The following is an 11,670-nucleotide window of genomic DNA, read 5'->3' on the forward strand; positions in this document are numbered from 1 at the left end:
AATTTGATCTATGAGGCCCTGAACTTTATACCCACCATGTCATTACGATTCATACTCAGACTAACTTATTACCAAAGATTTTTGTGTTTTTTGTCTAAGTCTAAACAAAACATGTGGTGTTTGCTCAAAAAGACATTACTAGAAATTCTCAGTTTAAGCATGTATTAGCTGTTCTGAATTTAAAATTAAAGAAATATCCAACTTACGGGGCACTGTTTGGATCTTTCATTAAGTATTTTGGAAAGTCATAAATTGCTCAAGAAGCAAGATTCGTAAGTGATAAATTTTTCGTCCATTCAAACAGCATGTTCCCTTCCTCTTCCCAAAGCTCATTTTCAAAATCGATTTCCTCATTTCGTATGAATGCTGATGGAACGATGACGTCATCGTTTGTATTGTTAAAATGGTCATCGTGGTGATTAGCGGGCGGCGAAAATGGCGGCAATGTGGGCGGAGACTGCTGAAAGGAATTGTGTTATAAAATGTAGAACAAGTAAATAATGTCCCAGCATAAAATCAAAACAAAACTATTTGCCGGGAACTATATACAAGTCTAGCTACACATGATAAATGGGAATGAATTCAGAGAAGAAGTATGTATTATTATAAACGATTTCCAAAGTCATGGTAAATCAACTCGGACGATGACTGAAATAAGTAATAATATTATCTCAGAAAACCCAAAACAATTAAACATACTACGGTAGCTTTCATTTTTGAAGAAAAGAAACCTAAATTTACCAATTCAGTATCATTTTGTTGATACATCTTCTTCATCTTGGCAACTCTTTCTCTCGCTTTCTTACTTCGCCTTCCGGGCTCTTGATTTCTTCTAAAGCAGTGACAAAATATCAACATAAAGAAAACTATACGTAGTTAGCCTCTTCATTAGTTTTTCTAATTATTTATTTTGATCTTTCAATATTTGGAAGGAATCTTATTAAAAGCAATCTGTTTGAAATAAATTCCATGTTGTTCTCTCTTTTCGAAATCCACCGATCTAGATTTTGAAAACTGGAACGGAACCAAACGAAAAAAGAATGTATGGGTTGAAATTCTAAAGATGTGGACATTTTTTTTGTTGAGAGGAAATCAAGCTGTGACTTCTGTGACATCTCCAAATAAAGTAGTTCAAAGAATATTGTGCTTGAATCTCCTTCAAACGCTGCAAGTTCTGCATAGGATTTTTGCAGAATTTGTATTTAAGATTGCAGTGACCAATAGTTTCTAATAGATAATAATTAAGCGCTGAAAATTTGATCCAATTCATAATAAAATTCTTACCTGTTTTCTAGCAGCTTTATATATTCCACTTGTTGTGTTTGTGTCAGCGGTACACAAGGAGAAGTTGTTCTCAGGTGTTCCCTCCAAAATTCAGTCAAATTTTCTGATTTAGTTCCGTGTTGTAGATACACTAATACGTCGGATATGATGTGGTGTCTTGGTATTACTGAAATAGAAAAACCAAAACACAACTTTTAAGTCATGTTAAAACTGATTGCCACCATGTTCGCATGTAACATTTACGTTTCGCTCCGAAACGAAATGAAGCCATTCTATTGGTTAGAAGTGACGTAAAACTTGAATGTAACCAATAGAATGGCTTCAATTCGTTTCGGAGCGAAATGGAATCGTTACGTCCGAACATAGTCATCAAATGACCTATTCTTACATTCTCTAAATTCCCTACCTGCTAAAATAATAATGAATAAAAAATTCTTTAAAGACTTCCTTTTTAAACCTTTTTTGAATTTCTTAGTGGAAAGTTTACATTGCTCAATTTACGAGGTGAAATTTATAAAAGGCTTCCAAAATATAGTATAATATATAATGTGCTATAGGGAATTAAGTGTGAAAACATAAATCGATGATAGATGAAATAAAAAAATGTTGAACCCATACCATCAAGAGTCAATGTTCTCCAAGTGTTTGCTCTTCCACCACTGTCTGCCATCGTTTCGTCCAGTGTTGAAATGTACTATACAATAAAAGATAATGATAGAAGATATGATTTATATCAAGACAGAGATTTATTCTGTGTAGAACCTTCGCACTATTGAGTTTAAAGCCCCGAAAGTTGGAACTCTTAGATGGGAAATGAAGCCACTTATTTCTCATCTTAAAGGCGTGGTTTTAACACAAATGCCAGATTGAAAGTAATCCATTGCCAGAATTTGAATATTTTCCGCGAGAAAACAAAAAAAGTGCTACATTCAATCAATAATTCTAAAAGCAGCGCAAATCTTATTGGCTTATTTTAGCCTTTTGGGCTTTGAACTTAACACTTGGCCTCTTGCTTCTCAAAGACGCATGGTTTCAGCCCACTTTTCAGGTGCCCCTGAAAAGCATGGTGCCCCCAACGAGTTAGGTCCCCTTGAAAAATTGCTTTGAGTTAGGTACCCCTATTCAGCAGATAATTTATTTGAATTGACACTTTTTGTTCTTTTGTCATTCCTAAAATCATGCTCACGCATGAACGCCTGCTAATAAGCTCTGTTGTTATGCTATAAAGATGGCGGCTGTAAATCAAAACAATCACATTAGAAAAATATAGCAAAAGATGGCGTGATGGGAAACGAAAGAAAAATTGGATGGGAAACTAGGTGCTGGGATAAAAAAATTCAATAATTTGAAATATTTTGAAAAATTCGATTTGGAAAATATAACCAGCCTCCAGAACCTCCATCAAGACAGCTAGGTACCCGTAATGAATAGGTAACCCCAAAGAATTGCAAGGCATTAGCCCCCCTTTACTAACCTGGCCTAGGTGCCCTTCAGATTTCTGGGGGGGGGGGCTGATACCATGAGACGGTTCAGAAATATTTCACCTTTAAAGAATACAGGGGCCTTTCTTTTTGGAAATTCAAAGGATTAAAATGTTTGTTTTAATTGTCTAATTAGAAGATGCACAGACCTGACTGGATTGGCAGAAAGGTTTTCTAGCGGAAAAAAAATGTAAAAGTAAATTTGCTAAAGTTGAGCCTATTGATTTAAAGCAAACAACCAAACTTGGTGGTTTTCACTAGTTTACCAAGTGTTGCCCAGAGCAGCATCTTTTTTTCTATTGACCGATGATAAAATAAAACGAAAGGAAGTCCGAAAAAAGACTTTGTGTTAAGTTTAGTATGAGAAATAGCTTTTTTAAAAACCAAACTTTTTGCTTTTCTTTGAGTATCAAAGAACAAGATGCCGTTTTCCTGATTTGTTTTTATTTTATTTTACCTGAAGTAAAATGACCGATAAATAAACCACTAACCTTCATGTAATCTTTCATACTGGACAGTTCTGTTTCATTTTGAACACCTTTTTGTTCTTCCAAACACAAATCTTTAAGAATTTGATCAAGAAACTTTCGATTACCCATCATGCTACACGAATCTGACGCTGCCTAAAAGAAAAGTAGAAAAACTTTATTTTTATGTTTCTTTCCAGTATGGCTAGGATTCCTCGACTCCGAGGGCTAATGTCAACAGTTTTTCTTGCTCCATTTACCTGCAAATCCAGGACTCTGTGCCAGGTTCTCAAAAGATTTTTTAAAACTTTTCATTTGCTTTTGACAATGTCAATTCAATACATCTCCTTTTTTTTGGGTAAGATTACTATTGACTCATGGAAGCAAGGGGACCCACTTTTTTCATTATCCGTAGCTTCCATAATGATAATATATGAATTTTTTTGTTTTGTCTCTAGCAAAGTCCATTAGATTCTATCAAAGTAACTAAGTCTCTCTCCCTGGATTGCTGTAATTACCTAGCCTGGTAAACTATTTCACAGTCTAGTTTTTGATATTTTATGTTCTGGTTTACAGCCTGGTCTCCCTAGAGCGATTTGCATTCTCTTTAAGAGAATGTAGTCCGCTTGCTTGCGCTCACTTCGCTAAAACCGTAAGGGCCAATCTACACGGCGTTGAGCAATTCTAAAGCATAAATAGGATAGTCCTCCAGTTGCCGTCCTCCAGTTGCTAGTGAAGATAGGGCTTTCTGTTACATGAAAACATGAAAAAGAAGAAAACAGAGGCAAGTTCATTTTCCAAGAAAACATGGTTGGTCATGATTATGCATGCAAACTTTTTTATGGACTTTGGTGTAATCTTTGGATGTTTTAAATAGTTTTAGATCTTGTAAGACTGCTTTTTATTAATTTCTGTTTTGCTGCCCTGGGTTGGCTAGGAAACATGGGTTTTCACTTTCATTCTCTAGGGAGACCAAGCTCTATAATTTTAGAACTTTGTATGTATGTTGAGGTAAATTTTGTTTTTTTCTAAAATTTTGAGCTTGGATATCCAGGCTAGTAATTACCCTACACTTCTCTTTAATTGCTGACCACCAAGTAGAGAGGCATCAAGGAACATTTACTACAGTAATTTCGAAGTCTTTGGTATGAACCGGCAGGGGATTGAATCTTTGACCTTGTGCACAGTAGCCAAACTTTCTACCTTCCTACACAGTCTGAGAAAGGTAAGATATTCAAAAAGTCTGATCCAAATAGAGAAAAGAATGATCAGGAGATACTTTACCTGAGAAGCAGGCTTTATGACCTTCTTTCCGCATAGATATTTGACTCCAAATCCATCAGTCTTTATGAATACTTTGAACACAATCCGAGGTGGAAATTCTTCACCAGAAAACCTGAAATTGCAACTAGGTTTTGTAATAATGGACGAAAATTTAGGGATTAATGGGCAGCCAAAAACTCAAATACAAATAATAATACTACTAAGTATTTGCATAAAGTATACACATAGAACACATTGCATGGAAGATCCCCCCTTGAAACACTCTCACAATTTAACATCAGTTATTAATTTTGCGATATTTTATCTGGCTTAAAATTTTCTTTAAACACTTTGTATTTATAATAGTTTTGCTGCATCTCTGTAGTATATAGAAAATGGATTTGCTACCTGAATCGAATCTTGGTCTTAAATACTGGGTCTTTCAACAATTCTGCTTCATTTGGACTGATTTTCCGCATCACTTCTGCAGTGAAAGAATGATCCTGAAAGAAAAAAATCATTTCTTCAATAAAAAATACAACTGGACAACATTTCAAAAGAAATTGAAGTAATCATTTTGATAATTTTCATTGTGAAAACTACAGCATATTAATTTCCAATTCAATAACATGATAAAATGATGTAGCACCGTTCAACGATAATTTCCAACACTGAAAAGGTTTCTTTGCGAGTACCACTTTCAGAAAAACTATGATCAAAGATGGCAGATATAGGACTGATTTACAGTACAAAGGTCATTGGGCTGTACAGAGTAAGTAAGTTCATTGAATATCTGAAGTTCTTATTGTTCAGTAAGGAGGAAAGGTAACTCACCGCAGTTGATATAGCTTGCTTCAAAAGTCGAAACATTTGACGGTCCCGATAGCAACACCAGCAATTTTCAATCTTTTTGACAGCATACTGTTCCATATTTTTTTTAAAACTTTTATCAAACTTAAATGAAAAGAGAGAAATTACATCTTTAGATCAAAACCTGAGCAACCAAAAATGTTATACTAACCGAAATCTTTTGGAACAGGAAAAATAAAAAGATTTCTTAAATTTTGAAAAGAGGGTACTGTATTTCTAAAATTTCAATTTACCATAATAATAGTCTTTAAATGCCTATCTTTTGATATCTACTCAACATTTAAAAATTTGAGTAACTTTCGAAAAGTATATTAATCAAAAGACCACAAAAGAAAAGGAATCAAAAGAATTATGAGGTGCCAACATTTTTACTGTTTTGCTTTGAATTTTGCATAGGTTTGGAACGAATAGGAAGGCGCACAATATCAAGAATTTTGGGAGGATAGCATATCTGTTAACAAATATTGCAGTTAGGAACATTTGGTGAGTTCCTGTACGCGGCCGCAATAAAAAAAATCATTAACTGCACTCATAAAAAAAGTACGCATCTTTTTCTACCGTTTTTTTGCCTAGATGATTTAGCAAACATAGTAAGTATAAGCAGACTGTGCCAATAATTTGCTGTAAAAATCTCTGCGTCGGTAGAAATTTCTCCTACTTTCAACAATGATAGAACACACCTATTTAAACAAAATTAACCAGCGCATTTTTTATCTTTCTACTTCTTCATCTTCAATGAAGCTCTAAAAGTCAAATAGAATTAAGCACATAAGATCAGTGAAGTCAAGTTTGAAGATATTCTTTATTAGAAAAATAGTTAAAAGCAGTTTAAACACGATTTACCTTACCTCCTGAGTTTGTCATTGTTATGCTAAAATATAACAATCCTTTGTGATGCTGTCTAATTACAAAAACCTCAAATCACTACTTCTCCGCCATCTTTCCGCCCGCTTATTTTCCTTTCGGCGTTGGATGATACTTACTGGGGATACTTATCAATAAAAGAGATTAATGTTGAAATGCGTGTTTTTTCGATAAATTTAGGCGATACTCAACAAAAAATAAGGTGGTTTTAAACAAATCTTTGACAAATTCTCTAATTCGCTAACAAATTCTGATTGGCTGTAAGTCTTTAGCTTTGGGATTCTGATTGGATCATTTCCAGCGCCACGGTTGAATTTTGATTGGTTGAAAGTGTCTGAGCGTGAATTCTGATTGGATGAATACCTGAAAAGTAAGCAATAGTATGTAAGTATTTTGCTTATCAAAACTTAAAGATTTCCAGGGGGTTTTATTTAGTTGCATGACGATAATTTTAAAGCCTACAACAACCAGACAATCTCAATCGAACGGAATCGTTAATCTAACCAGTCGAACCAAATTGAACGCAATTGACCGATTGAAATTCGATTGTCGAACGCAATCGAATCTCAATCGAATATTACCGCAATTTTCAGATTCGATTGATATTCGATTGTGTTCGATTGCGTTCGATCGTCGATTCATTGACCCCCAGATTGTTCATCCCATAATTTCTACGGGAAATCGAAAGTAATTTCATTTGGCTTGTTGTGATGTTTGAGAGCTTAGATGTTGGGAAGCTGCAAGAATAAAGCCAGACGATCTCAATCGAATGGAATCGTCAATCGAACTAGTCGAACAACAATCGAACCAATCGAATATTACCTCAGAGTTTTAAAAACGTTCGATTGAGATTCGATTGCGTTCGACAATCGAATTTCAATCGGTCGTTTCCGTTCGATTGAGATTGTCTTGTAATAAACACCAAGAAAAAAACCCAACATAGAACAGGTGTATTTTGTAATGCAGAATATGATAGTGTGAATCTTTTTGAAATTCTATGTTAGAATTTTTTCTCAATGCCCCGTAACTATGGCCGGTATACCCGTTGCTAAGACCTTATGTTAAAAACGAAAATTATTAACTGTATGGCAAAAATTCATCAAAAATAGAGATTTTTGTAATACCTCAAATATTGATATTTGCAGTCAAGTATCAATATTTGAGGTATTACAAAAATCTTTAAGTGAAGATATTCTTATATTTAACTTCCAATTTGCCTATGGCCTAGATTAGGGGTGTAAACCATTCAAGTAGTCGGACGGCTGAGAAGTAAGTGTGAGTCGGTAGATATAAGTTTGGCATAAATTTATGGCTAATCCTCGAATAGTAAGTTTTGGGGATAATTTGTCCCGATAAATACAATATTAGTATAAATAAGTGAGGATCGCCTACAACCATAACTGCAGGGAGGGAGGGAGGTAAAAATATTTCATCATGTCAGCTTTCAGTTAGAGTGTCGACTTGAACAGGGACATGCGATGGCCATTATGAACATGACGTCACGTGGCTATTAGCAAAGTAGACTCAGTTAGCGGAGGGCGGCCACCCAGCCATTCAAATCCTGTATGTGGCGCTTATCAAATAAAAGTTAAACCGCGATTTAACCTGTGTTAAATCCAAAATTGTGAAATGTTGTTTGTGATTTCGCTACGATGGAGTGCATGTTGTAACTCGCGCGCGGCAACAAACTCGTCTTCTATTGGCTGATCATATTAAGGCTTTTTGGCGTTTTAAATGAGTTAACAATAAATCCAAAAGGGCGCCCTCATCAAAGAAGATTATTTGCTCTGGTGGTCTCCAGCTTTGTTCCTCATCGCATCGGGAAGTTAGTTGAAAAGTGACTGATTTTAATAATTATAATTATATAATTTACCCTTCTGCCCTTACAGCCTTATACCTTACCTTCACAAGTGTTTCAACCGGTATTCCAACGAAGCCATATTTTGGTTTATACAGAAATTTTGCCCGCTCAAATCATCACAACAAAATGGTCAATCTCACTAAAGCAAAACATTGCGGCCACGGCATTTCCCTGGATAAAAATTCTCGTCACGTGACCATCTGTGATTTTAGACCAATGAAAATGCTTCATTTCCCCAGATTAAAGTTGTGTCTACACTAACACGCGGGAAATGGTTAGAAAAAGAGAGAATAAATCGGGGGTCAAATTAGATTTTTCTCCCTTCTTGCGGCAAACATAAAAGACTTTAAGAGGCCATTTATTTAAGAAAGTGGTGTTATATCTTAAATAAATTATGTAAGTAAGTGATATTTTAAGTAACAAGTTCATTAACAATTTTATTTTGAAGTTTGTTTTTAAAAACAAAACCCCCGTGCTACATGATTATCTCATTTTCTTAACTTATGAACCCATTTGAAAGTCTTTGTAATACAGATCATTTGGCAGTGTAGTTGCAGCCTATACAAGAATTGGAATGTAAAGTCTGAAGTCGTAACACCTTGCCAGTATGCCAGTGACCCCGCAGAGAAATTTTTAGTTGGCTGACACTGACTTTAGGTTGGTTTGGAAATCGTTTTATTTTGAAATGTAATCTTCATTTTAGATGAATACTTTTATTTATTTGGATTCATGAAAGGTTCAAGGCTTGTTTACTTTTTATTTCAAATTATTTCATTGGTTTATTGAGCTGTAATAGCTGATTGAAAAACGAAGATTTTTGATAGTTATCATCGTCGGCAATTTAGAGGTTGTTCGTAATACGCGATTTGGCTTACGCGCGTAACACTTGTGCCTTTACTTACACCAGTGTTTGTCCATCCCAGGCCTGCTGGTTCCCCTAAAAGAGGGCCTTTGGATCTTTAGTATTGAGTATTACCCTCAAGCTTGAACTCTCATAGCACCCTAAAACTGTTACTGACAGTTAGGAACATTTGGCGAGTTCCTGTACGCGGCCGTAATCAAAAAAATCATAACATCACTCATTAAAAAATGGGGTTCGTGTCTTTTCACACTTTTTTTAGCCCAGACGATGTAGCAAACATCAAATTGTAAGACCCAGAAAATTTGACAGTTACATCAATATGCCTTCTTACCTGTCTTTAAAAATATAAATAAAAGTAATCACGGAAAAGGACGCGAAAAAAAAAGACATAAGTGTGAGAACAGAGTAATCAAACTCGTTAGAAAAAGTACCATTAGAAGTCATAAAAAATCAACCTGAATAAATGCAATCGAAATTCCAAAGAACTTCATAATTCCCCAAACAACATTACATTACTATGTCAAACTCCCATCACATAAATTTTACAATTACGTCAGAGTAGACTACGCTCGCCACCGAAGAGGTTTATTTGGAAAGGGTAATTTAATTTTTATTGTTCGCTTCTTTTTTAAAGATTTGCCAAGTTGGAAAAGTATGAATTTCTTTGTACATATTTTACCTACCCCAAATATTTGGGACGCTGAGTTTTAAACGAATGGTCAAGTTGAAAACAAACGATAAATGTATCAAGGTCTGTTTTATTTACCCCCTGGTGACTTAACAAAAGAGACTTAACTCGATGTTACAATCCAATTATTGAAAGTTTGTCTCGGCCTTTTTATAATGAGCGAGACATACGTTCTCTGATTACGCAATTTTCATATCAACATTTTCGAGGCATTTTGATGTAACTGTTTGAAAAATGTGTTAGAGATAGAGAGCAAGCTTTTGCTTGCTTTAATAGCAATAAAAACTGAAATAGAAAGTCAATTTTTAAATATAAAAGACCACCACTTAAATTACCTTTTTTTCATCTAACCTTAATGTCCAAATTTATGATTATGTCGTGCTTTTGTCACACTGCTCACAGCTATATTTTCTTCCTTTTTTCAAGACTTTTTGACTCTGGTTGTTGTGAGAAATCCGCCATTTATTTATTCTAAAATCATTGAGGTGCCAAAACTCTGATTTTCTTCCTACGGGGCGCCAATTTAGCATTTTTGAAGCACGAAGAACAACAACGCGTCATAACCACTGACCTTTATATACCCTGGACAAAGCTTCTCAATCCCAGCCAAGCAAAATCTTTGATCGGAGTTTTTTGAAAATTGGTACCCTAATGTCGGCACTACTCGATAGCGGTGTAAATGCATCGAGAGCGCTAGGTCTACTTTTCCTAAAATTCTTTTGATGATGTAGCGGCGTTAGACGTTAATTTTTAACACTGCAATGGCTTCTCCTTGGGTACCAATTTCAAAAAAACTCCAATCAAAGATGGCAGATATTGTTTGGTCCAGGGTTATATAAAGGTCAGTGAATGAGGCAGGTATGATTTGAAGCCTCTACCAAAACCAAATCCTACAATGTACAATGTGCGAAAGTAAGTAAAGGAATCGCTAGATTCAATCCGTCGTCAAAAATACACGGCGCGTATTTCAAAGCTGGTTTTCGAACGCGTAAGATTACGTAATTCAAAAACAAAATGTCATATTTCATTCGTTCCTGGGTTTGAAACCATTGCATTGAAGTGTAACTTTGTAACGTTAGATTTTCTTATGACGTATTGTTTTGAGAAGTCCCTCTCTGAGAAGGGGAACTCGCATCAGCCAACACCAGGGTATTTTCTGGCGTCAATCAGTAATGTAAATAAAGCATGGGATACACGGAGACGAGGTTAGCCTAGGGTATATACTTCATCGGTCGTCATAACAACCGATGATGACCTGGAAAATAAACGTACGAAGGTCTGGAAGATGACAAAATTTCCGTCTAGCATAACATAGAGGACGCCGTCCAATCATAGAGGTCGTCGTCCAACCATAGAGGTCGTCGTTCAATCATAGAGGTCGTCGTCCAAAGGTCGTCGTTTAAACGTAGAGGTCGTCGTTTAATCATAGAGGTCGTCGTCCAACCGTAGAGGTCGTCGTTCAATCATAGAGGTCGTCGTTCAACCGTAGAGGTCGTCGTTCAATCATAGAGGTCGTCGTTCAACCGTAGAGGTCGTAATCAGTAAAATCGATTATAGAGATTGTAGGAGAGGCCTGGAATAATAATCGAGTTAGCAATTTTCGAGTTAGTTATATTATGACGTTATAAAAGTACAAATTATGACGTCACTTGACTCTAACTCGATTTTTTATTTTGAAAAAATCTTTTTCGAGTTAGAATTAACTTGATTTTTTGTTTTCTCAAAAAGTTTTTCAAGTTAGCTATCTCGGTTTTCTTTTTCACAAAATCTTTTTTCGAGTTAGCTAACTCGGTTTTGTTTTTTTGTGCTAAAGTTTTCGAGTTACCTTTATCTTCCTTTATTGCAGAAAAAAGTCGTCCAGGGTAATTTTACGCTAATTACTAAATAAAATTAAAAAAAAAAAATGCAACACGGCATAGAGAATCTATTTATGGAGAAATCCAAGATTAATTTGTTACTGAATAATACTGAAAGTTTAAGAGTAATAGACAAAAAACAGCAAATCGGGCAAATCGGGAACGTCTATACGG

The 11,670-nt window shown here is 35.3% G+C and overlaps 1 protein-coding gene across 2 annotated transcripts in view; it reads right to left on the reverse strand.

Annotated features, from left to right (window-relative positions):
- Positions 1 to 5,449, reverse strand: part of LOC136799388 (uncharacterized protein CXorf58 homolog) — a 35,559-nt gene extending 30,110 nt beyond the window's left edge. Inside the window, exons 1-8 of one of the 2 annotated variants that reach the window (XM_067056101.1) lie at positions 5,330 to 5,449; positions 4,904 to 4,998; positions 4,517 to 4,628; positions 3,257 to 3,388; positions 1,903 to 1,978; positions 1,285 to 1,450; positions 742 to 832; positions 207 to 457 (exon numbers count right to left, since the gene is read on the reverse strand). In XM_067056101.1, coding sequence (XP_066912202.1) covers positions 257 to 457; positions 742 to 832; positions 1,285 to 1,450; positions 1,903 to 1,978; positions 3,257 to 3,388; positions 4,517 to 4,628; positions 4,904 to 4,998; positions 5,330 to 5,425 — 969 coding nt within the window. In that variant the 5' untranslated portion in view covers positions 5,426 to 5,449 and the 3' untranslated portion in view covers positions 207 to 256. Of the gene's footprint in view, positions 1 to 206; positions 461 to 741; positions 833 to 1,284; positions 1,451 to 1,902; positions 1,979 to 3,256; positions 3,389 to 4,516; positions 4,629 to 4,903; positions 4,999 to 5,329 lie in introns of both variants that reach the window. The other variant, XM_067056100.1, reaches the window with a different exon arrangement.
- Positions 5,450 to 11,670: the final 6,221 nt, after the last annotated feature.

This window comes from Clytia hemisphaerica, unplaced genomic scaffold (genome assembly GCF_902728285.1).
Source record: "Clytia hemisphaerica strain Z4C2 unplaced genomic scaffold, Clytia hemisphaerica genome assembly, whole genome shotgun sequence".
Lineage (NCBI taxonomy): Eukaryota > Metazoa > Cnidaria > Hydrozoa > Leptothecata > Clytiidae > Clytia > Clytia hemisphaerica.